The sequence below is a fragment of the Notothenia rossii genome, assembly GCF_949606895.1.
Source record: "Notothenia rossii genome assembly, chromosome: 9".
Taxonomy (NCBI): domain Eukaryota; kingdom Metazoa; phylum Chordata; class Actinopteri; order Perciformes; family Nototheniidae; genus Notothenia; species Notothenia rossii.
In genome coordinates, this window is record NC_136907.1 from 48,963,068 (window position 1) to 48,990,675 (window position 27,608).

Genomic DNA, 27,608 nt, shown 5'->3' on the forward strand with positions numbered 1-27,608 from the left:
AATGGCTCCCCGTACTCCAATGGACACGTGATCAAACAAAGTTATAAATAGAGGTGGCGCATTCAATTTGACACGGACGAGCATTCAGGAGTGACATGGCGTCGACAAGCCGGTGCGTAGCAACTTTTACCAAATATAACAACTCACCATTCTTAGTGTGTGACTCCAACAATGTACATTGGAAAGGTTATCAACTTAGACATGATGGGAGACGCTAGTGCTATTCCAAAAACATGACGTCCTTATTCGTACCGTTGTTTGTACGATGTGTTTTGCTAGGTAACGGCTAACCTTTATTAGCTAGCTAGCTGGGTAGATGTAGCCAGAAGTCACTTTCTGTGTCTCCGTTTCTCATCGCTATGCCCTTCTCTCACCGTTATTGCGAATAATGGCTTTAATCATTTAAACCTTAACGTCACTTATTATCGTAGAGATATTTTCGCCATTTTTGCCGTCAACAACAAAAAGAGATTGTGTAGTTTCAGGCTAAAACTGAAAGGTACTAAACTCGCATTATTATAGACACTAGCGGTCACTGCCAGCAAACTGTAAACACATATGCCTCTGTCCTGTACACTTTGTCTACATTCAGCTTTTACTCAACATTAGTCGGCAGCGTATCTATTTCAGCTCTTGCCTTAGTTTGTCACATAAACGTTAAGTCATTAGTGTTGACAATACAATCATTGTCGGGGAAACGTGTGTCTCACGTGTGTGTACATGTCAATTGTAAAGAGTAAATGCAGGATAGTAATGATTTGACGCCCATGGAAAGTCTGTTTTTCTATCGCCACATCATCGTGACGTTTTGTTTGTTGGATATAGCCCAGGAACCAACATGTACACGTTATTATGTTTTGATTATGTCTGAATCCACCGTGGTCATTCATCCTCAACGACTGAGGCAACAATAATAAGACATATTATTTGTATGATTTTTTTAATGTGAAGGATGTTCTCTATATGAACACATTTAGCCATGTTTCATAAGGATGCCGCTCTAGAAAACGTATGTGCATTTTTTACGTTTTAACATTTCATACAATAAATACAAATAAACTATATAATAATTTAATAAAGTAATTTAATAATTCCAAATAAGCTGATGCTTCTGTGCTGCTATTATTTGTTTGCCCTTAGGTTGTTTGATGTTGACTTCGGCACTATTAATCATGGATTCATACTAACTGATTATATTGTTTTCTTCTTTGTCTGCCAGACAAAAGAGGGTGAAATAATACATCTATACTATGTCAAATATGTATTTAAAAGTGGAAAACAACATGTCCCGATGCAGTTTCGATTTGCAAGATGTCACCAAACTTTGAAGACTTTAGCATGAAAGTGTGTTTTGCGTCCTGACCTCATCATGAGCTCTGTCCGTTTAAACCCTAACCTTTGTTTGTTCCTCTTCAATGTCCTCCCTTTCCCCATCTTTGTCGTGTCTTGCTGTTTGATCACTTAACCGTTGTTGTTCTGCCTTTTGTAGCGGAGATGCCCTCGCCCTTCCCAGAGTTCAGTGTCCCAACCACCCTGATGCCATCCTGGTGGAGGACTACAGAGCAGGGGACATGATCTGCCCCGAATGTGGCCTTGTAGTAGGTCAGTATTTACTCCACCAACATGTGCACTTGGCTTATGAATCAAAGTGTTTTTTGGTGTTGGAAAACATCCTGCCTTTCCTTTTGGCTTAATGTGCTTTTTTCTTTGAATTTACTTCTCTAAATGAAACTATTATCTTTGTGATAATCACACACAGGTTTCTCAGTTCCTGTACTTGAGTTTAGTTTGGATGCCAATGCATTTACAATAGTCCTGCATCAGCTGAGTTTCCTATAAGGACAGAAATGTCCAAAGCTTGCAACTAAAATGTGGAAAAGCTAGCCATAATAAATCTGTCTCTTATGGACCTTGTCAACAGTTGTGCAGAACAAAATAGGAATGGATACTTATCCATCCTCTAGCGTCCCTACCAAGTCACCCTAATTAGATGTTGTTTCTTGCGCGTGTAGTCAGCAGTAGCTTTATTCAATGAAGGATTAAAATACACAACAGCTGCTGACATGGAAAACAAGGTCAACATCAGTGAAACGTTTTAACAAAGGGTTGTGAAGGTGCATACAGGCACAGATATAAACAACAATCAGTTAGAATCTTTATTTATCACGGGATGACTTTTGCTCCATTTTAGAATGAAATAAAAAAGGAGAATACAAAAATGTAAATGAAAAAATAAGTTTCTTAAAGACTGCAACACGTTAGAAAATAAAAAACGATATACATTTGCACATAGTACTACAATACAGCCTTTGAACATGTGATACAGGCTGTAAGAGAAATCTATAGGGAATAGTCGTCCTCTAACGAGCCCCATGACAGGGGGGGGTGGGGTTCATGGGGGACACACCAGCCGCTCTCTCTCTGATGCAAGCCCTCGGTTCCTCTCAGGAGATGACTGTTGCTTTGCCTCGAGACGTTAGAAAGACTTGTACATCATATCAAAAGCTAACCGGATTAACATATCACAAATGGAATCCTGCAGTGCCAATAGCAGGCTTGATAAGTAGCAATATGCCAGGCCTTTGTCACACCTTGGATCCTTTGTACATCTCCGACTTAATGCAATTGAAGGATCGGACATGAGTTTTTATTTGATTATGTATTTCTGTCTCAAAACATACATTGATGAGAACATGAGAAAGAAAAAGGGCAAGGGATGGTGTGTAAGATGGTTAAGCTAGATTCAGAATAATGTTTATTTGCATGTGATGCTCTGATTAGTCGGTACGGAAGGGGTAAGACAGTACTTGAGTTACTGTCTACAGAATTGCATGAGGGAATAATGCTGAATATTGCACCATCTTCTGTTAATGACTCCAGAGGGATGTAATGCAGCCACACAGGAGGACGCAGTGAATGCATTAGATTGTGCGCACTAACTCTTTTATTTGTGTGTATTCTGTATTCACAAGGCGTTGTTTCTGAAAAGGGCACCTCAGTGTTTGTTGTTGCATTACATTTCTTTGTTTCTATCAATGAAGGAAGAACATGACATCTGTTTTGGAGCATCAGCTGCAGCCATCAACAAAAAGCTGACCTAAAAAAACAAAAACATGGCCTGTATCAATCCAAAGGGAGCATGTTGTTGGGCCCCAGGAGGAAAAGCTCAATATCTTTTACTTCTTGGTTTCTCGAGTCAAAAACCATGCATCAATTTCAAAGATGAAAACAGCATTGTGGCCCCCATCAGAAACATTATTACCTCTACATTTAAATAATATGAAATGGTTCATCTGTGCTTTAATTCCTTATGTATTTTCATAGCTTTAAATTGTCTCTCCTCAGGTGACCGTGTAATCGACGTCGGCTCAGAGTGGAGAACCTTCTCCAATGAGAAAGCTCTCAAAGATCCCTCCAGAGTGGGAGACGCTCAGAACCCCCTGCTCAACGGGGGAGACCTCACCACCATGATCAGCAAGGTGAGGAGGAGTCCTTCCTTTTTCAAGATGTTGGTGCTGGCAGTTCAAATCATCAGGCGATTTTAAACAACTGGAATTTTTTTACCAGATCAAATACATTTTTTATATAGCGTGATCAAATGAAACATGTGTCTCAGGGCAGAGTCCTGCACGGGTCTGATTTTCAAGACCCGCTCCCGCGACGTGCAATACCGAACCCGCCCCGCTACCCGCACATATTACCAATTAGTTCCGCAACCCGACCCGTCGCCGCAGGATCCGCAACCCGACCCGAACCCGCATATATATGAGCAGTGAAAACGTGCAATTATTAACACACGCCGTTGCATATTTTTCTCAAAAAGAGTGGGATGTTGGTTATTTTCTCCATCTAGGATGAGACCAAAAGCCTCCTAGACGTTGGATTTCGCTCTTGAGGAAGTGTTATTGAAAATGCTGTATTCTCCACTAGAGAGCTTCACCTCAGCCATTTCGAATGTGGCGCGCTCAGAAGCAGATTGATGCGCTGCAGAGGTTATGATTATGCGCGGTCCCGCGGGGGAGAGGTCTGAGGATTTAAACATTAAACTAAATTATTATTATTTTAATATATTTATTCTGAAACACCCGCGACCCGACTAGGGATGCCAGTGATTATTCGATTACTCGAATATTCGTTACAGTCTCCATAATCTAATATTATTTTTAAAAATCGATTTTATTTATATATTTTTTTATTATTATTTATGTTTTTATTTATTTTTTCTCTCTTAGTTTCAACCAAAATATAGACTAATGCTAATAATAGTAATAGTATTAACAATTGTAAATGGCCATTGGTCACACCACCAGTTTTTTTTACTGTAAACTTGGAGGAAGCCTGCGTGCAGAGCAGACTGCTGCTGCAGCACGCTACACACCGACCCCGCCCCCACCTCCCCTCCCCCTCACACGTGCGACTAAAGATGAACAAAGCGGCAGGTAAATGTTGATGTTGGTTTATTTGTCGTTTATTTTGTTTGTACTGTTAAAGATGTTCCAGTAAAGAAAATAACGGAATTCCTTTTGTCTGATTGTTTTTTTTTTCTCTCCCGGGGGGGGGGAGGGTCGGTCGAATAATCGATTATTATTCGTCAGGGCTGCCGAATAACCGATTTTGATCATGGTCAGCTTCTGGCAACCCTAGACCCGACCCGCATCATCTTTGTTTTACCCAGAACCGAACCCGGAAAAAAGCGTTTGAAAAAATACCACCCGCGAATCACCCTTTTTGCGGGTCAACCGTCGGATACCCGACCCGATGCAGGACTCTGTCTCAGGGGCCGTTATACAACACCCCCTGACCTGAGACCGACGGGCAACAGGTGTAGTGTTTATGGTTTGATGAACTTGATCAAATGAAGACATCACAACCCATGTGACACAAATGATAGTGAGAATGTATCAGTGGCCAGCCGTGACTTTTATACCTAGGCCCTCTGACCCCCCCCTCTTCCCTCAAAAAAATACATTTATTATTAGAGTTATTAGGTCACAGCGTATACTTCAGCGAAATATCAAAACAGCGGCCCGGGGTGCAAAATGCATCAATGACAGCGACCCTCTACCACACAAAACAACACCATGTATATAAACACCTATCATGACAGGGCACCCACAGCCAAGTAACAATTAAACATGATTTAAGTCGGCACGGCGGCCCACATTGAAAATGACTCAGGCCTACCTTTGATGATCAAATCACTTAACCCTCCGGTATCATTCGATTCAACTCTGTCTCCTAAAAATTACGTTCCCAAAGAACTAAACTGCATTTTCAATTACGTTTAGCTAGAAACTTATTTTCTCCCACGTTACGTTTCTTATGAACGTATCTCAAATACGTTTATTTTCTACATATCTTATTTATTGTCTTGCTTATAATAATGATAATAGTCATTTATAAATATAATTTTAGAGCACACAATTGAAATCAGTAGGCGAGGCTGTAATTTCTCCAGCTGTTACTCTCATGAGCGAGGCAGAAAATAGTTTAAACATGCCAAAAAGCTGCTGTGTCATTTATTGCAACTCAAACATTCAAACAAATCCAGAGTTGCGTGTTTCTGTACTTCCTCTAAGAACAAAGGACAGTAAAAGAAGATCTCTGCGGCTTCAGGCTTGATCGCCGTTCAAATGACAGCGTTGGTTTCCCCAAAAGTGGGCGGGGCTGTAAAGTGACGTAGATTTTACTCATCTATTATTCAAAACCATTCTATTTATTCTAACGTAAATTACATGCCAGTGTTTTATCTTTTTATTTAGCGATTTGTTTGTGCATTTGAACTGGGAATGTTTTCATGTTCGCTCATTGGGTGTTTTAGCCGCAATGCACGTTGGGATGTGGTGTTAATGCGATATGATAGCCGAAAAAAAATCAGAGTTTAGGATGGCCGAAGACACTACACTACCCATAATCCCCAGCTATCGTTTGAGACTACAGTCCTGTTGACAAACCCCGTGATTAATATTCAAGCTCTGGAATTGGATGTTGGAGGGGTAGAGCGCCAAGGTTACGCCGAGCGTCAAACTCTTTGAAATGGAACAAAACCACGGCAGACTATTCAAAACTGGACCCGAACGCCCCCCCCCCCCCTAGAACTACACATGCTGGCTATTGTGTTTAGCAACATTTTCATTATGGCACGTCTCTACTGGTAATTGTAGTTTTAAAAGACGTTTTCGTTTTTCCCAAAATTAGAAGTTGACGGTATTAAACTGTGTACAGACCTGGAGGTTTAGGCAATAGGAAACAAATTGGTGTGTACAAATGTAAAACATGTAATTACTAAATGGGTGAAAATCGCTTGAATCCATAATGGGCAGCATTAATATATACCCACATGACAGCTCATTGTTACTTTGTAATTCTACTCCTCTACAATTTAGAGGTTAACCTGGTATTTTTACTCCACTACATTTATTTTAGTTACTTTGCAGATTCTGATAAATGATGTGAAATATAAACAACCCTTAAATCAGACTTTAGTTACACCTGAGTAAAATTCAGGGAAGGTGATTGTCAAGTGCCAACAATCAGGAGAGATATAGTTGCTTGAGAAGACTAAACATTTATCTGCAAATCTCTATAAAGTATATTAATTACTCGTTATTCTCTACTAATAGTTAATTAAAAACTGTATATAATTGCTATTTTGCACATCCCTTTCAAGATTTTCTAAGGTTTATTGACATATGATACACAACTACAGTACGGTGTAGTTATGTAATGAATGCAAAACTTGGGTCACAGGTTCCTCAACAGTGCATTACAAGACATCTATCAATATGTGTGTATACCTCCACCACCATTAAACTGTCAAATTCTGCATATTTCTTATTCTATCTACATACATAAGAGTATAATTAATGTGTATAATATCAGTTAAAATAAGTGCTTCAACATAGTTAGCATTGCAGGAAAGCAATATATTAGACGTTAAGTACTTTGTCAGGCTTAATATTCATCTCTAGATACCCCCAAAGCTTTTTTCTTCTTTGAAAGAAGACCTTAACCTAAAGTATTCTTTAATGTTTTAATAAAGGTAATTAGTTTGTCTGTTTTGCATATCCTCATATTAATATCTTTGTACATCCAGCACTAAACTGTTTTATTGTAGAGATCACTTACAGTATCTTGATTTTTTATATTCTATATTTATATCATTGACCTTCTACTTTCCCCCTATGAAAGTATGTACTCTTAATATTTTCTTCATCAAATAACATTATTCAACAAAAATAACATTATTCAACAAACATAATTCAATAACATGCTTTAACCACTAGGCGGTGCACACAAGGTAGACACAGCATACTAATAATAACTTTGTATTATTAGTGTACACTTATGCAGTGTTTCCCACAGAATTTGATTCTCTTTGTGGGGGCTCCGCACCTTACTCAAGGGCACACTAGTAGTGGTGTTCCAGGCAGGATTTGAACTCGCAACCTTCCAATCATCAGCCCACCTCACTATCCATGATTAGACTACCAAAAAAATAAAAAAATAAAATAAATAATATATATATATTTTTTTATGAAATACATTTGTGGCGGATGATATTTAATTGTGGCGTCCCACAAATAAATCAATGTATGGGAAACACTGCTTATGTATGTATAACATCTGAAGATGTATAGTTTTATTCATGTTTGTACATAATTTTACAGGATATTGCTATACTATTTCTCATGTTTTACTTCTACACATTAATATCTGATTTGTAAAACATCACAGACTGAAAGGTATATCTGTCATTTAATGGTAAGCTATTGAAATTGTGATTCCATAGATGTTTCTCCCATCACCCAAATCCCCTGACTATTCTCTCAACTCAGTATTTACATTCTTATATTCAAAGAATATCAGTAATATCTTTAAAAACTACAAGTCCTTTTCTATCAGCTGTGCACCGTTATGGTGTAAATACAGCCTATCTACCAATTGGATCAAATATAAAAGTCAGCCGAATTACTATTGATACTGCAAGGAGATGTATTTTGTGAAAAGAAATGCAAGAAGTTGTTTAATTGGTGATATATTTATGATCCACGTCACATATTCAGTTTTGGCGGCAGTTCAGAAGTTTGTCCAGAAGTCTTCTCATCAGGGCTCTATAAATAAAGAACTACGGCAGATGTGTAATATTTAATGCAGCCGAACCGTGTATTACAATGCCGTTATGTGATGACTTCCAAAGAGAAAAGCAAGAACACTCGGAATAAAGTATTACATTTTTTTTTTTTTTTTAATGTTTTTGGTTATCATATTGCATTAACACCATATCCCAACGTGCATTGCGGCTAAAACATCCAATCAACAAGCTTCAAGCGGAGGATCTTGGGTAATCAGTTCAGTGGGTTCTTATTATACATCCATGGTTTGTGGTGTGTATCGCTCGAAATGGCCTACGTCTGTTTCCGGTGACTTTATTTACTAGACCCTCCAGAAAAACGCGATTCTGCGATCGCAGAATTTACCGCATAATCAGCAAAATGGCGCAGATTTTTAAAAGGCCGCATAGTCCCCACATTTTTCCACACAAAGTTGAGAAGAAAAAAAGTTGACTCGTCTTGACGTGACGTCATCAGCTCGCGCATCACAGAATGTAAACAACACCGTATAGAGTAAACGTGTGGAGCTCACACGATAGTGAAAACACCAAGATGAAAAAATCTAATCCATCTCATTTACAGACGAACATTTCTACTAAAGACCGGGCAAAAAGTGGGGGGAAACTATTCTGCACCCCATGCAACTGTGTGTTGGAGCATAAGAGAAAATCGACGGTGACGACCCACTTTGATTCATTCAAACATTCGAAAATGCTTTCTGCTGCTGCGGACAAGAAAGCCAAACAACGTTCACCGAGGCACCAACCTCCAAAACCCTTTCGAGGGCTACAAGAAACGAAGTGAGTAGCCTACAAGATTGAAGCTGGTCAGATAACGAACGAGTAAATTAAAATGGAATGAGGCGGAGAAGTGGGTGGGTGTGTGTGTGTGAGATTAAAAAAGCCCAATTGCTTTTACAATAAATAAACATTGTATGTGTTTAATTTAATAGTAAAGGGGTCTAACGTTAGTGGCAGGTTGTGTGTGAGAGAGAATAAATAAGACAGCCCAATATTTAAAAAAATTGTTATTATTTTTCCCCGCATATTTAGCATATTTCGCAACTTTCCGCATATTTCGCAACTTCCCGCAATTTCACCGCATAAAATCACATAAAAACCCAGCATGTTTAATCGCATAATCAAGGATTTTAGCCCGCATAATCAAGGAATTTTGCCCGCGTTTTTCTGGAGGGTCTAATTTACGGCTAAAAAGCCAAACATTATAGAATTAAAAGAATAAATAAAAACAAGGATAATTGTGTGTTATTGTCGAGTAAATAACAGTGTTATTTAAAAAAGAATAACAAATTAGAAGGAAAAAAAGATTAAAAAAAATACAGATTTCAGTATTTTGAGGCTCTAAGCCCCATTTATTTTCCTCACAGACGGCAAAAAAAGTCTGACATTATACGATTTAAAATAAAACTAATAAATAAAAAGATAAAACACTGGCATTTAATTTACGTTAGAATAAAAAGAATGGTTTTGAATAATAGATGAGAGTAAAATCTACGTCACTTTACAGCCCCGCCCACTTTTGGGGAAACCAACGCGGTCATTTGAATGGCGATCAAGCCTGAAGCCACAGAGATCTTCTTTTACTGTCCTTTGTTCTTAGAGGAAGTACAGAAACACGCAACTCTGGATTTGTTTAAATGTTTGAGGTGCAATAAACGACACAGCAGCTTTTTGGCATGTTAAAACTATTATGTTCTGCCTCGCTCATGAGAGTAACAGCTGGCGAAATTACAGCCTCGCCTACTGATTTTAATTTAACCATATATCGAGCCCGATTCTCAATTTCAAATGTGTGCTCTAAAATTATATTTATAAATGACTATTATCATTATTATAAGCAAGACAATAAATGGCAAAGATATGTAGAAAATAAACGTAGGCCTATTTAAGATACGTTCATAACAAACGTAACGTGGGAGTAAATACGTTTCTAGCTAAACGTAAATGAGAATGCAGTTTAGTTCTGTGGGAACTAGGGGTTTCACAACTACCAATATTTACTAGTCGACACGTTTTTCAAAATAGCAGTCGACTAGTCGTTACGTCATAATAAAGACACACAAAGAGAGGTGTACAACTGTATTTTATATTGGAACTCATACAGTAACATTAAACACTGCATTTTAATTTGTGTTACATGGCTGAGTAAATAACAAACAGTAACTGGACTCACCAAAATCGACAGCAAAAGACTCTTGTTTACATAAATGCCACGTGAATCCAGTGCGCAACACTTTATTTGCTGTCCTCCACGATAACGTCCACCTTTCCATATTTTTGGTTTGAACACCAACGCATCGACATGTGAGGGAAGGAGGCTTGACCGGTTTCGGGTGACAGTGTTGCCTGCCAGGGAAAAAACCCTCTCACGGCTGGACTAGCCAGGTAGCTCCTCGAAAGCGGGGGAAGTGGTGCACGTTTTCTGCCCACCACTCCAGTGGATTATCCATTGTGGGGATATGCGGTGTCCGCTGGCAGTAATCCCGTAGCTCATCATCCGCATCACTGTTGACCCGTGTTTTCTTGCTGTTCGTTTGCCTCTGTTCAGTGCTGACGCCGGTCCGTTGCTCACTGGTGCTAGCATTACTGCTAATGCTAGCTGTCGGCAGCGGGTGTTTCATCTTCAGATGGTTGCGCATAACAGATGCATTTGTATTGTACTTCAGTACAACTGTACACAACTGACACTTCACTGTTAGTCCATGGGCCAGACCAGATTTTGGTACCACTCAGAGTGGCAAAGTCTAGTAACATTTTTTGAAAAGGTACATGTCCATAGATGATATTTTGGTATGATAACCCATCCTAAGTGGTAGCTTTTTGACAGTTATCAGCTCATAAAGTTATCAACCCCCTGCAAAAAATAGGCCTCTAAACGCCGGGGGCATATTTTGTTTTGTGCTCATTTTCAGAACTTTACTCATATGTTATGAGGGCATGTTTGGTAGCATTTTAAAGTGTACAATCCTAGCTTTCATTTAGACCTAGTTTTGGGCCTATCTAAAAAATATAAAGGTCACATGGTCAAAGGTCAAACTGTCTCAACAACATTTTTTCCACTATTTTCGCCTAAACTGTAGTCTTTTTTATAGCACTGTGAAATGTAGGAACAGCACTGACACAAATAACAAAAACTGAAATACTCACAGGACTGTAACAATTCAGGAAATGTATAATCTTCCCATAATATCCTGCTATGAGGGAGGATATGGGTCTTTAAGTGGAACATGGGCCCAGGCGAGAATTGACAATAACTGCTAATTATTTGGTATTTGTCACAGAGTTTTTATTTAGATTTGCCCTAATCATCACATCCATCATCATCATAGTCCACAGTGAAGACACAACTTCTTCATCCTCCTCCACCCTCTGATTTGTGCATTTTTGAAAACATTGAACATCTGAAGTCAGCGTTAAGAGCGTTAAGGTGGGGTGGGGGTGGTGGGGCATGGTGGGGCGTCAGGTTTTAAATTCTCTTTAAATACTTTTCAAAAAACTTTACAAACATATGGGTTTTTGTTATAATGTTAATAGAAATGTAAGAAGAATCCCTCAGAGTGTAAACACTGAAACATGAACTATACTGTGTGTGTATCAGACGGCCAAGTGCAGGGGAGTTCCTGTGGTGTGTGTGGGCGGAGGGGCAGTGTTCGGAGGAGGAGGACAGGGAGTGGGAGGTGGCCTCCTTCTGCAGCTCCGCTCTTAGGATCAGCAGCTCCTTCAGCGTCTGATGCACCAGCACCTGGAGCACATGGGGCACAGGAATAAAAACTACAGGAACATTTGCACAATAACTTTTTTCTGTATCCTATATAGATCGATCTTTATCTTTATTCTATTTTATTTTATCTTATTTTATTTAAATCTTTAATTTATCGCTACCTTTTACTATTTTTTGTATCTTACCTGGGGTCTCATGTGGGGGTTGCCCTAATCATCACATCCATCATCATCATCATCATCATCATAGTCCACAGTGAAGGCAACTTCTTCATCCTCCTCCACCCTCTGATTTGTGCATTTTTGAAGTTTGCACATTTCTGTGCACTTGAAGTTGTTGGCGAGGCAGGAGCAGCCTGGAAGCCTACAGGTCTTTACACACTTGCAGGCCATGAGCTCCAAGACAGCCTTTGGAGCTGGGAGCCCTCGCATCCAGTCCAACACCAGCATACCTACAGTAAAAGAAGAAGTGTAAGATCCAAGTCACACACTTTCCATGTCTCATCTACTTCACTAAAGAACTGAAATGTACAGAAATTACCTATACTGTTGCAGTGAATTTACTAAAAGCATACCTTTGACGTCTGTTTTCCATCCATAACCTTTTGGCTCTGGTATGCCTGGTTGTCCTTCCAGACATTGCCTCCATACTGCTGCCTGGTAATTTGCGCGCTGTGTATGCAGCTGTAAGCAGTCCCTGCAAGGCGGAAGAAGGCTTGACTCCATTTCACCCCTTTTGGTGCAGAACATCAGGTACCGAAGGTCGTTCACATCACATATGTCGGATGATGGTGCATACATCTGACACACAAAGGATTCCATGGCTCTGTGTAAGTGCTCTGATACATCCCATGATGTTCCCAGGGATTTGAAGCCCTCTTGATATGTCCTGTTTCCTTTAACAAGTTTGAAAGCACAGAGTTTCCCTCTTCCTGCAAAAGCACTCACACTATCACAACCTGTAAAGGCATGGAGACCTACAAGAGCATCACAGAGATCATCTCCATGGAGTTCAGCAAGGGTGCTAATGTTGATGTATCTTGTTCTATTCTGACTCCCACATTTCAGGTACATGGTGCAGTTTATCTTCTTACAGTTCCCTAAGCAAAGGACCATGACATCTGTGTCCTCACTCACAATCACTGTAGTTTTATAGCCATTCTGGCTGGCATGAGCAGCATGTAGGAGCATGCGGGTGTCTGCCTCCTCATGGGAACACTTTAACTCCATCACAACTTTCACATCTTTGTTCTTAAGACAATAGCATGTCTCTCCACATGTTACAAAAAGCTGCTTTTCTTGAAGCTTCACCTGGTTTTCTGGCAGCTTCCACTGGTCCACAATGAACTTGATCAAGGCAGTTTTGCTCTCTGGATTGCTTAAGAGTTTTCTCCACTGCACAACATTGTGTCCCGGGGCAATGTTCTTCCATTGAGTGCTACTTGTTGCACCTCGATTGTCTCTCTCAGCATTCTTGATGGATGTTTTCCTGTACACATCAAACACCACATCTATTCGTGTACTCTTTCCTCCTTCATGCAAAGCAAAGTTCAGCACAGAACCAGCAATCTCTCCAAAAGTCTTGCCATCACCTTTCAGTTTCTGAACAAGGCTCATTCCATCAATGATGCATGCAGAGAGATTTCCAATATCTTCAACTGCTGATGCTGATTTCTCTAACTCTCTAGCAAGAGCGGCCTTATTGGTCTTTCGCAGCGAACCGTCTGGATTTGAAAGTGACCAAGGCAGTGGACCAAGTGGATGAGCCAGGACATCTTTAATGTGAAGACTTCTACTTTGTGAAACAATTATCATATGCCCAAAGAGATTTCTGTCTGCTTTCAATATCAACTCCTTGTTTTGTTTTTGATTTCCTCTGTCTCTTTTTGTGAGGCTTGAGAATGTCTTCAGATTCTGTTTTTTCATTCTGTCGTGGAATTTGGTTTCTGGTGATTCTTTTTCCAAACGCTCACTTCTGAACTTCTGATATGCTTCCTCTCCAGTCTGGTGAGCTTGCAGCAGATCACTGGCTATGTCTGGTGACACAGCGATTCCTGTGGAAAGACTGATGATGTCAGACTGATCTGGACTGAGAGGGTTTACCCAGCTATTTTTCATAAGCTCTACAAAGGCATTCACATCAGCCCTGTCCTTCTCTATTCTGGTCTTCTGTAGATCGTGATGACTGAAACTGCCTGTAGTTTTGGTGCCTGTCATGTTCCTGAGTTGCCTTAGGTACTGACTTCTGTTTTCTGAAGTGAGATAGTATCTGGTGACTGCTCCTGCTTTTAGGCTGAAACCCTTGGTTCCTCCAGCAGTCTGGGTGTCCTTGTTTATGGTCTCCTCAATTGTCTGGTCAACTGGAATCTTTCCAAAGGGATTGTTCCCACTGAGCTGGACAGACAAACCACCCTTTGCAATGTGTGCATGAACAGCAGGATTATCAGTCTCCAGGCGAGACATTTGTGCATAGTAGTATGTCAGATATCTGGCATAGTTGATCCTATCATATGCAAAGCACCATGGAATGATGGCTCTTATTGCTGTAAGATGCATCATCCAATTTCCCTCTCGTGATGCTCGAATTAGACAAAGCAGAATCTCAACCATGTCCACATAGGACATCCAGAAGGCAGACAGGGGACCATTGTCTTTTCTGAGGAAGCTGAGGTACTCATTAAATTGTGTCAGAATACGCTGACATGAATCCTGCTTGAGAGTTTCCTCAAATCTTGTCTGTGTTAATTCTTCACACAGGTTGTTGGCAGTTTGCAGAGTTGTTTCCAGGTGAATAATATCATCCTGGTGATTCTCTTCTAACCAAGGTTGAAAACCTTCCCATGCTAGTCTCAAGAAAGCCTCATAGAGCAGTTTGTGGAGCCTTACTGCACGATTATACTTGTGCCCATCAATAACTGCTGAGACTGAGCCGTCAGCTATCACTCCTGCTTCTATGCAAAGGTCTCTTAGACCAGCATCTCCAAACCGTTGGCCAATTGTTGCCATGAAGGCACAGGTGGTATGGAAGACTCCCATTCTAAGGATGATGTCCTTGAGTAGCTCCTGGTTTTTCCAAGTAATTTCAACAGCTTTGGCATACAATGCCTGGTCAAAGACAACAATTATGTTGTTAAGCTGCAGAGATTTCATGATGTTTAGTGACTGGAGAAGTATCTCATTTACTGTTGATAGCTGTGTAGCAGGAGCATTGATTGTAGGCAAATAGCCTATATTATCTTCTTGTACACATGTTTCACTGTGGGTGAGGATGTTGAACCCAGTCCAGCTACATATATCTTTGTTGGAAAGACGAGCCATCAGCCACATGTGGTTTTTGTCTGCTGCATCCTTTAGACATGTGGTGTGATCAGTATCAATTGTCTGTACAAGAGGAGGGTTGGCACGCTCTCCTGCGTTGTAAATAGGAAGCATCATCTCAACTGCAACAATGCTTCTCATCTTGGTTTTTGGGATACAAGGCAAAGATCTGATCTCAGCAGAATGGTCAGTGATAGGCTTTGCTTGCACAGCGATTCCATTCACTCTGTGTGATGTCCCCTTGCCACTGATTGTTTCCTCCAGTCTGTCTATATTGTCCCATGCCAATGTTGTGAGCAGACCGGGTTTGATGTTTTGTGGTAATGGGATGGTGTCTTTACTTGCTGCTTGCTTCTGAAGACAGAGGGCCGTGTCTATTTCTTCTACCTGAGAATATGATACACTATGGCCGAGTCGGTTTAGCATCTGTATCAGTTCCACATTTCCAGTAAGAGATTTGACAGCAAAGGGCAATAAAATGTGTTTTGCAGGCTTAACTTTGCCAGAGGTAACAGCATAAACTAAATCTTGACCAAAGGATGCAGTGAGCCTTTGCACTCTCTGCGATGGGTTATCACTTCCTGTGGTTTTACCTGTTAGGAGTGTCTGGAGAAACTCTACTAGACACAGAGGAATGCTGTTCATCTTTTCCAGATCTGACACATGTGGTGGCCATGCCTGAGTAATATCCTGTTTCTGGATATCATTTCTGATCTTCAGTGCCACTTGTGATATCACATCACTGCCAGTATTTGATTTGAACAACTTCTGTTCCTCTTTAAGTTCATGGAAAACTTTTACAAGTTCATCCATTTTCAAATTGTCAGGATATACCAACAGCTTTCCTGTGTCATTTGGTGTGATATGTAAAGATGGACCAAATTCAGCTTCAACTCTGCGGCGTAAGTGTTTTTTTATTGAGGGTATCACCTGTGTTACACCACACTTGGCCATTTCTGTAACAAGCATATTAGTCAGGTCTGTGAATGCGACTACTGTATGATGTTCAATCAGTTCTTCTCTAATATATGCAAACACTTTAGAGAGTGCCATTTTTTCTGCTGCTTCATATGGGGACTCTATTTCATCCATGTTACTTTCATCAGTGTCTTTTTCTAGGTCCTTTGTGTAAGCTCTGTAGCAGGTTCTGTGGTAATGAGCTTCAGCTGCCACTAGCTCACGACTGACTGTGGCTAACAAAGTTGTATCCTTTTTCCTGATCGCTGCGCTCCTGATGGTGTCATCTGCTCTTAACTCTGCACATTTTGTCAGACTTTCTTTAGTTCTTTGACCTTTCAAATACTTGCTGACTTTGTCACAAAATATACACTTTGCTTCATAAACCCTTGATGGTTGTGGTTCTCGTCTAGTAAGCTCTCTTGAATCTTCTGGCAAACTATTTTCTGAAGAGCTTTCTTTTGCAACAATGCTGTCAAGCAGTTTCTTCATTGTAAAGATGCTTCGACATTTCCTGTGATAGAATAATGATGGTATGCTACCTTCAGGGAGGTCTTTGGCAAGATCGAGGATGGGGCTGTAGCCTCTTATTTTAGCTGCTCCCAGTAACGTGTTCCATGACTCTATATTTACAGGTGCCACAAGCTTTGAATTATCATCTGAACAGTGTATGACACATTCTGTCATGGGACACTTCGGCTCTGTCTCACTTTGTTCTGCCATACTTTTCTATTCTGTGATGTACATCCCCTGCAAACACAAACACAATAAATAAATCTAATGAGCTCACCACTGCTGTGATGTAAACTGAGGTACTCTAAAAGGCACATCTAAAATCACCATTGAGATGTCCATTTCATCATTCAATCAAAGCTACCTCCACGCACAGATTTCATGTTTTTGTGTGTGCATGTGTCTGTGTTCCCTTCTAATGATATAGGCCGTGTGTGTCTGTCTGTCTGTGCAGGTGACACTGCATCCTTCACTGAAGCTTAAACACATCAGGGCTCCATAAATAGGAGGGACATTTTAAGAGGTATGCACTATATAATGACATATTCATGAATATGTCATTATATAGTAATATATTTACCTAATATACATATATTAATGATTTTAATAAGGGGAAACATCAAAAGTAAACTGTGTAGGTGGCTAATTTTAGGATTCAATTTACCACAATATTGGGCCACCTAAAAAGAATGAACAGTAAGCTAAGCAAATAAATTACATTATATCCGATGGAGGCAATCCCAATATGTATTGAAAACAGATATACGTCAAGAAAGGGGTATTTATAACTAATTTATCAACATTTTTCAAGAAAGAATTGTCTGCTAGGCCACTCACCTCACAATTCTCCTCACAGGCAGGAACAGTGAAGCACCCCCAACAGCAACTGTCCACCCATCAAAAAAACTGTATGATTTTTAAACTGTAATATTTTTTAAATGCACAGTTGCAACAATTTAGCAACAATTTGAAATAACTGTCAGCCATTGGCTGTTCAAATTTAAAGGGCTAGGATGCTCAAACCTCCAGAGCTACTGTATGTACTTTGGACTGCTGCTGCTGATATTAGGGCAAAGATGTAAAGAAAACTAAATAAAATCTCTCATGGCCTGCAAGTGTGTGAAGACCTGTAGACTACCAGATTTCTCCTGCCTCACCAACAATCTTGACTGCACGAAAATGTGCAAACTGCAAACATGCACAAATCAGAGGGTTGAGGAGGATGAAGAAGTTGTCTTAACTCTGGACAACAACGATGATGATGATGATGATGATGATGATGATGATGATGATTAGGGCAAAGATATATAGAAATCTAAATAAAAACTCTGTGACAAATACCAAATAATTAGCAGTTATTGTCAATTCTCGCCTGGGCCCATGTTCCACTTAAAGACCCATATCCTCCCTCATAGCAGGATATTATGGGAAGATTAAACATTTCCTGAATTGTTACAGTCCTGTGAGTATTTCAGTTTTTGTTATTTGTGTCAGTGCTGTTCCTACATTTCACAGTGCTATAAAAAAGACTACAGTTTAGGCGAAAATAGTGGAAAAAATGTTGTTGAGACAGTTTGACCTTTGACCATGTGACCTTTATATTTTTTAGATAGGCCCAAAACTAGGTCTAAATGAAAGCTAGGATTGTACACTTTAAAATGCTACCAAACATGCCCTCATAACATATGAGTAAAGTTCTGAAAATGAGCACAAAACAAAATATGCCCCCGGCGTTTAGAGGCCTATTTTTTGCAGGGGGTTGATAACTTTATGAGCTGATAACTGTCAAAAAGCTACCACTTAGGATGGGTTATCATACCAAAATATCATCTATGGACATGTACCTTTTCAAAAAATGTTACTAGACTTTGCCACTCTGAGTGGTACCAAAAAGTCCAATTTTGGCCTCTGGCCCATGGACTATGTGGAGTTGGTTACATCTTCGTTGAAGTACTGCCATACATAAGAATGTCGGACGTTTTTTGTAGCATTTTGCAGCACCTCGTTTACCTCCATTTTTTTCACGACTAGTTGACTAGGGCCTACAGCGCCGACTAGTGGTAGAGGTAGTCGACTAGTCGATTAGTTGGTGAAACCCCTAGTGGGAACCTAATTTTTAGGAGACAGGGTTGTTCGATTGGACTACGCAAATTAGTCATTAGAGACAAATGTCCACTGCAAAAGACTTTGATAAAAACATTATATTAAAAGGTTTTTTTCACAACTTCTTTGGGTTCAATCTTTAAAGCAACTTCTGCCCTAATAGAAAATACCAAAAATGTAATCATTTTCAGGATTTTAACCCTTTAAATGCCATTTTGAATACATGAAACCGCTGTTTTTTTTCATGATGAAAACAGAGAAAATTTGTTATTTTCCAAAAAATACATATCTGGTGACTGGCTCTTTTTTTTATAACAGTATTGGATATGTCAAAGATTAGCAGCAAAATGCATTTTTTTGCATTATTAGTTTTTGCACAGAATTTGGGGTTAAATCTTTAAATCTTTCAATCAACTTCAGTCCTGATCAAAAATACCAAATGTTAAATTATGTTCAGGATTTTAACCCTTGAACTGCCAGTTTGAAAACATGAATTTGAGTTTTCTATGAAAAACATGCAAAAAAAGGCAGTTATTTTCCATATAATGAATGTTGGGGGGGGTTGGCTTTTTTAAAATGGTTATCCCAGTCTTGGATATGTCAAAGATTAGCAACAACATTTATTTTTGGTGGATTATTAGTTTTTGCACAGAATCAGATTAAACAAAAAACTCACATTAGCCACTCGTGTCCCATCCACTCCCATTATAACCACATCTTTTGATCTCTCCGCCATACCGGTATAAAATCATGCATTTTGTAATGTCAGGGTTCTATATTGGAGGAAAATAGTTCAATTTGTCCTTTTTATTCTATATCACAAGATGTGACATTTTACCATTGAATTACATGCTTGTCATTTCTTGGTTTCTTTGCCTGTTGTATAATGGGGCCCTGACAGCCATTGGAATACATGTATGCAACTAATATGATGTAGGTGTGTTGGTATGGATGTGGAAGAGTGCTATCAGCTGAGAAGTGTGTGTGTGTGTGTGTATGTATTCCAATGGCTGTCAGGGCCCCATTATACAACAGGCAAATAAACCAAGAAATGACAAGCATGTAATTCAATGGTAAAATGTCACATCTGGTGATATACAGTAAAAAGGACAAATTGAACTATTTTCCTCCAATATAAAACCCTGACATTACAAAATGCATGATTTTATACCGGTATGGCGGAGAGATCAAAAGATGTGGTTATAATGGGAGTGGATGGGACACGAGTGGCTAATGTAACTTTTTTGTTCAATCTGATTTTGTGCAAAAACTAATAATGCAAAAAAATCGATTTTGCTGCTAATCTTTGACATATCCAAGACTGTTATAAAAAAAAAAGAGCCAGTCCCCAGATATGTATTTTTTGGAAAATAACTAATTCTCTGTTTTCATCAGGGAAAAAAACAGCGTTTTCATGTATTCAAAATGGCATTTAAAGGGTTAAAATCCTGAAAATGATTACGTTTTTGGTATTTTCTATTAGGGCGGAAGTTGCTTTAAAGACTGAACGCAAAAAAGTTGTGAAAGAACCTTTTAATATAATGTCTTTTGCAGTGGACATTTTTGTCTCGAATGACTAATTTGCGTAGTCGATTTGTTGCACAGTGAATTAAAGACCGATTTGAAAAATTGAAATTGGAATTCAAAAAATAGATCGAGAAAATAGCCATGTTACAACAAATCAGGCCATTTGCACCAACACAACCAAAGTTATTGCAAAATGAAAAGTGAAAAATGACCCATATGGACAAAAACGTCCACAGTGATACCGGAGGGTTAAACACAACGTCCATCCTCCTGTCCTTTTGGATGAAGCACTTGCGGGTCATGCACCTGATCCTTTGCCACTCCAGTTTATCATTGTAACTCAATCTTGAAAATGACTCGGTTAATAATTTCGCAACGATGTCATCACTATCACTGAAGTGAGCCATCATGAACAAACTTATGCTAATCATAAATCTATCGATTAGATTTATGATTCGGAAATTATAAAAGTAGGGTAGACATGTGGATATTATCCAGCTGAACAAAACGTGCATTTATCTAACAGGTTCGTTCCACTGACCTTATTTCCCGCTATTTTCCAAAATCCTAAGGAGAAATTCCATTGCTTTTTTGACGAGGGAACCCGAGCGCAGCTTACTTCCGGGTTTTAGGACGCTTCACTGCACCACTTTATACACATGTATAAACCTCACAGCGGGCGGAACTTGTCATAAAGTCCACGAAAATAAAGCCAACCCATTTAGAGGGAAGATATGATTGGTCAATTGTACTCTCATTTGACATTACTCTCTCGTTGAGTTACTATAGCGGGCCCTCTGTGAATTTACAGCAGGACCACCAATCAGGTGACTGATTGGTGGTGAGTAACTCGCAGAGACGGCTAAAGCAGCTTCTTTAACCCTTCACATTCAAACAGAAACTGAACAGGCAGATTCAAGGATTTATTTATTTGGACATTTTTATTTTAAATACAATTAAATCAAGTCATTTTGGTAAAGCTAATGATTTTTTTTTAATTTTTTTTTATGTTTTCAAATATTCTTTTTTAGAATATCTTAGGCCCTCAGAGGGGCCCTGACATCTCGCCACTGCAATGTATATACAAATGACTCATCGAGGAAGATGTCAAAAACCTTCCAGGGGTGGCCAAACTGTAATAACGTGGGCATCAGGCAGAACCATGGCAACAGCAATGATTAATGATCCAGGCATTACATTTGCACTGGCATACTGCCAGGTGAGAGAAAACTCCAGGCATTAGGCCCCAGATTCTAAAGGGTGAAAGTCCCCAAATGGTCTCAGGGAGCGTTTGTAAATAGTCACTCCGAATCATTCACAAACTTGACCATTTGTAAATATTGAGTGCTGTTGGAACGTACCATTCAGAGCGGCACTGTGAAAGCTACTTTTTTGCTAAACCATTCATGACTTACAATATACCTATAGGAAAATGCTCATTTGTTAGTTCATGTAGAAATGGAGCGCTCTGTTTCTTCAAACAACAATGCTCTAAATGTAGTGTCAAGTGTCAGTTGAAAAAAAAAAAAACAATATAGACCTATGACAACAAACTCACCCTAAGCAGCACAGCAAGGGGCTGCTTACAGGCAGGCCTGAGCCAGCTCTCTCTCTCAAAGCTTTTGAAAATCAGTCGACATGTTCTCAGATTCTTTAGTGAGTGTTGGCCACAGTGATGCAGAACCTTCGGTGTCATTATCAGTCATCGTCCGCGGCACCAGAGTGTAACCACTTCCTCAAAGCTATTATGGTCCCTCTTGAAATAAGGCTACAAATTGTGAGTTTTACTGATGAACATCCACTGTTCGCCCACAGGGAACCGGCTCCGCTAGTTTCGATGAGTTCGGTAACTCCAAGTACCAGAACCGGCGGACCATGAGCAGCTCGGACCGGGCCATGCTCAACGCCTTCAAAGAGATCACCACCATGGCCGACCGCATCAACCTGCCAAGGAACATCATAGTAAGTTCCAACCTAACTCTGAGTCTCTAATGTGCTGAAGCAGGTGTGGTTAACCAGTCGAATACAACAAGCTGCTCCACTTTAAGGAGCCATGTCACACTAAACGCACGAGAGACAGCAAAGAGAAAGGAAAACCACGCACGTGTGGGCAAGAGAACAATAGAAATGAAACTGGACTATATATATATGCTTATTATGTAACCATGTCATTATTTGGAAATGGAAACTAAACAGCAGAAGTTTGAACGAGTGGGTTGAGTATCCCTGGGTGTCTCCTGAATAAAGAGGCTGTACAACGTGTGCAGTTCTGTTCTAATTAAATTAAATGAATTCCATTGAAATATACTGGAGATGTAACTAGCGGAGGCAAAGGTTAGCCTTATTTGTACTTGGTCATCATGACTCATTTTCTAATAGTTAAACATCAGGATAAGATAGTGTTCTATTTATTTGACATAGATGGTCATCATTGGCTTTTCAGAAACACTTTATTTTGAGTTTGAAGATAAACACTACTTTGTGGCAGTCTTTGTTTTTTGGAGCTCGTTGTCATTTCCTGTTTCACTTTATCTGAATGTCACAGTTCCCCTCACTCAGCCAACGGATTTGGTGACGCCCTTTTTTCGGCCTGAAGAGAGGGATACTGCACACCCAGGCCGTTCTGATCCTTCCTCCACGTTATGTACATGTAGACATAATCTCAGCACATAACGTCAGTCGGAAACTCTTCCGGCACTTTAGATAATTTGTTTTGCTCTTGTAACATTTAGTAATAATGGTGATTTTGAGCTTTCTGAAACCTAGCTGGACAGTTAATATTAAAGGAGAATTTCCTTTCCAAAGTCATGTGCATCAAGGCAGATTTTAATTATATTTGTGTAAAGCTTTATGCTTATGCAAAAACAATAACAGCTTTTAATTGTTGTTTTTTTTATCAAAACCCGCTTCATACAAGTTTGTTTAACCTGGTATATATTGTTTTATTTCTATGTGGTTTGGAACTCTCAGGTTTCTGCCAATCAGTTTAAAAGTAGAGCCCTAATAAAGATGTAGCTTTTAAACATGTGATTGAAGTTTTGATTAAGAACATGCAGCTAATGTAAATGATGGGTTTGCCCTGCAGGACAGAACCAACAACCTGTTTAAGCAGGTCTATGAACAGAAGAGCCTGAAGGGCCGAGCCAACGATGCCATCGCCTCCGCCTGCCTCTACATCGCCTGCAGACAGGAAGGAGTACCAAGGACGTTCAAAGGTCAGGTTTACTCTCTCGTAAGAACCAAGCGTGGAGCTGCTCAGAGGAGGACACCATTCATGTTTACATACACATTGTCAGAAGCCTCTTCTTCGTGACTAAATGCCAGCTTCCTCCTGCGCACTGATATGGTAGAAAGTAAATAGTTCCCACATGAAGCTGCTCTCACCACGGTCTGTGGCTGATCTGGGTGAGGAAACCACAGGCGTGATGCCTAGATCTGTTGTGATGGAGAGAAAGCAGACATGTATACAGCCTATATCTCCAACACTCTAACTTACAGAAAAACGGTTTCAATTTATAACGTTTCTTTTAAAGGTTTAGAGGGAAAATAAAATGATTATTTTTTGCACATTACATCTGCAGACTTTTTTCACCCTTAATAGTGCATAAACTACAGATAAGAAAGTGTTATGTTGTTGTATTGGCCATAAGAGGCATGTACTATCGAAACTGGCAGAAAAAAAGGTTGTCGCTCTTTCCTAAATAGATTTTCTTCCCCTATTCTCTCCTCCGCCCCTTCAGAGATCTGCGCCGTCTCCCGGATCTCCAAGAAGGAGATCGGCAGATGCTTCAAGCTGATCCTGAAGGCGCTGGAGACCAGCGTGGACCTGATCACCACCGGAGACTTCATGTCCCGCTTCTGCTCCAACCTGGGCCTGCCTAAACAGGTGCAGATGGCGGCCACCTACATCGCTAGGAAAGCGGTGGAGCTGGACCTGGTGCCCGGCAGGAGCCCCATCTCTGTGGCTGCAGCAGCCATCTACATGGCCTCCCAGGCCTCCGCCGAGAAGAAGACCCAGAAAGGTGAGGGCCGCTGTGATCACACTGTTCAGGGACACAGGTTGTATTGATTTAAATAAATCACAGTTAAATATTCACTTATACTGGTAGAATAGGTCCTTGTAGGCCAACGCTTTTGCACCCAGTCCTGAAACTACAGAACACTATTTGGGCCAGGCATGAGGGGGGAGAGGGTAGATTCGTATGGGCTCAGAACAGTCTCATAATACACACATGCACACAGAAGGATTCACACTTGTATTTCATGATCCGCAAAAGGATTCACAAATGTGTTCCGTTTCATATACATGTAAATAAAATCCAAACACAGAAAAAAGTTTTACATATGTATTTTTGATCCACACATTTGTTTTCCGTTTAAATCCTCTGAACCTGCAAACACAAACCGCTTTCTGTGCACGGATCGCTGTGCATTCGTGTGTGGGTTCTTTGAGACTCCCCTGACGCTCACCCGATTCGTACTTGTAATTTCTCTCATCTATAGCCAATCAGATGTCTCCTCCAGTCTAAGCCAATCACATGAGCGCGGCCCCACGAGGGTAGGATTTATTGCTTTCATGACCTATTGCTTCATATACGCATTTTGGACTGGAGGAGACATCTGATTGGCTATAGATCAGAGAAATTACAAGTGCGAATCGGCGGGGAGTCTCAAAAAAACCACACACGAATGAACCGATCCGTGCACAGAAAGCAATTTGTGTTTGCAGGTTCAGGGGATTTAAATGGGAAACAAATGTGTGGATCAAAAATACATATGTAAAACTTTTTTCTGTATTTTGATTTTATTTACATGTATATGAAACGGAACACATTTGTGTGTGCATTGAAAAACACAAGTGTGGATCCGAAAATACAAGTGTGAATCCTTTTGCGGATCATGAAATACAAGTGTGAATCCTTCTGTGTGCATTATGAGACTGTTCTGAGCCCATAGATTCGTGGTAGAGAAACTCCCTCTGAAGGGAACACAGGGATGTTTGCAGACCATTTACATGCACCTATAGAACACACTACAGGAGAGTGGAAAACCCAAAAATCTACTAGATAAATGTAGTGGAGTACATACTGCAATAAAATAAGTGAAGTGAATTTTCACAAAGGTGGTAGTTGAGGGAAATGCATCACTCGAGGTAGAGTTGTTCATTTAACACCTGTGGTCTCAATATTAAAATGGGTGATGCTGAGTCAGCAGTACGCCCTAATGGTCTCATATAAATGTCTGTAAAGCTTCCTCATGCTGCTCTTGATGGGATGCCTCTAGCAGTTTATATCTGAATGAATCTAAACTATGATGCTTCCACAGAAATCGGGGATATTGCCGGCGTCGCAGACGTTACGATCCGACAGTCATACCGCCTCATCTACCCCCGCGCCGCAGAACTCTTCCCTACAGACTTCAAATTCGACACACCAGTCGACAAGCTGCCTCAACTGTGAAGCCTGCGTACCCCCCCACACAGCCTCGATATTTCTGTGCTGTGCTTACAGGATTGTATTCTTTCTATAAAATCGTATTTGTGTTGGATTCGGAAGACTTCTTGCCTTTGCCGAGGCGCCCTCACAGGAATAAAACGGACACATTCCAGTGCTTAAAAACCAATGCTTGCAGACTGTATATATGTCCAAGTGGGAACATGCATTTGATGCTTGCAATTTTAGGCTGTTTTCATATTGTAAACATAAAACTTAGTTTTTTGTAGAAAAATGACCTGGTTCTATTCTGTTAGAATTGTTCTAAGTAATTTAAAAAATAAATACAAGATTTTCATCAAAGCATGGAAATCAGCTCATGGTTTGAATAAAATTGTTTTTCTTTTCTACTCCGGTCAATTACACATAAAAGACAGGTTGCTTTCAATATCAGAAATCCACTATTACAAATGTTTAATTTGTGCATCATGATGGGCAACGACTGCAGAAACAACTTTCTCTTTTTATACACCAGGACGCAGTTGTGACATGAGTATTGGTGTACCATTCATAACGTTTTTCATCTGTTCTGGCAACATGCACAAGCGAAGAATACAAAAAAAACTTTGTACAATCTATTTTCATTAAGAAACGTAGATAATTAAAAACTATTGATAAAATTAGTGCTCTCAGCTTAATTGTGTACATACAGTATGTATATATAATATACCTGCCCCCCTGTAGTGATTCATATCAACAGGCCTCTGCTTATATGCAACAAGTCACCAGCTGGTTCCACTGTGGGAGCATTTCAATGGCATGTCCAGAAAAACAACTCCACCATTGTCTTCACTCAATCATCAGAGGTTTCCTTTACCCATGAGGAGTTTGTATTCTGCTTCAAGAGGGACAGGACGCATTTGGTTTGGTTAGCTTTTAACTGAGCGACTCACTTTGACTGAGGTAACAAGAAAATGCTGTCAGGACCTTTACAACAAGCTGTTCATTCAGGAAAAATTAAATTAAAAAAAAGATTGAAATACAACTAAACTCTCGCCAGAAGAAAAAATGAATGAATAGTTGTTTGATCTTTAGAACTGAGTTTAGGTGGATGTCTATTGAGGCAGCAGAAACAGACAAAATAATCTTTAGCATTAGCTCTTCTTGACAAATGCTTTTTCTAAAGTCCTAATTTAACAAATAAAACCAAGTATTGGTTATTAGTGTTAAACTAAATAGAATCTGTTATGTGGGTTTTGCAGAAAAGGAACCAAAAAGGAAATGTAGTGTAAAGACTGTTCCTTTGACTTCAAGTGAGGAAGCAGCAGTAGTAGTCAGGATGGGTGTTGCAGCTCAGTGAGAATGCTTTGAGCACACTTTAAATCCACTGAACAGCCGGCAGAAATGTCAACTTTTGAGATAGGACATACTTAAATGATTGAGGGCTTTGCAAGTAAGAGGAACATCAAATATATATGACTGAATATAATCTGTACAGATCCAAAAATACTGGATAACATGATTGTGATGCCGTCTCCTCGGAGTTCATATGAAAAACATTCTCAGTGGTCAGACAATGGACACGCGCAGAAGGACGAAGCTTCACTCTCCGACAACAGAGTTTCTCTTGTTTTCTTAAAAAAAAAAGTTCTTCATGTGGATTAAAAAAACATGTGGAGCTTCTTCTCAATGGCAGAAAGCTTGCGGCTCCTCTTCAACGTTTTGGACGACGAACACTTTTTTAAGGATGGTATGAGCTATAGTCCTCGCTGCGCTGGTGTGTTTGTGGGGTCCGGTGGAGCTAACACCAGTCGGCGATGTAATCAAAGTCAGAGAACATATTCTGCTCGTCCGAGTTGAGCGGCCGAGGCTCCCGGGGCGGGGTCAGGATGGGGGCTTCAGAG

At 40.0% G+C, this 27,608-nt stretch overlaps 2 protein-coding genes across 2 annotated transcripts; one reads left to right on the forward strand and one right to left on the reverse strand.

Moving 5' to 3' along the window:
• Positions 1-26,086, forward strand: gtf2b (general transcription factor IIB). Its single transcript, XM_079647986.1, has 7 exons — positions 1-112; positions 1,490-1,602; positions 3,346-3,479; positions 22,088-22,234; positions 23,358-23,487; positions 24,013-24,294; positions 25,598-26,086. The coding sequence occupies exons 1-7, from the start codon at positions 96-98 to the stop codon at positions 25,729-25,731; spliced, it is 957 nt and encodes a 318-aa protein (XP_079504112.1). The 5' UTR covers positions 1-95; the 3' UTR covers positions 25,732-26,086.
• Positions 10,857-18,905, reverse strand: LOC307020132 (uncharacterized protein). The gene is made up of 3 exons (XM_079651296.1): positions 12,430-18,905; positions 12,041-12,306; positions 10,857-11,876 (listed from the first exon to the last, which is right to left on the reverse strand). Exons 1-2 carry the CDS (start codon positions 16,850-16,852, stop codon positions 12,065-12,067), a joined length of 4,665 nt encoding a protein of 1,554 aa, XP_079507422.1. The 5' UTR covers positions 16,853-18,905; the 3' UTR covers positions 10,857-11,876; positions 12,041-12,064.
• Positions 26,087-27,608: the final 1,522 nt, after the last annotated feature.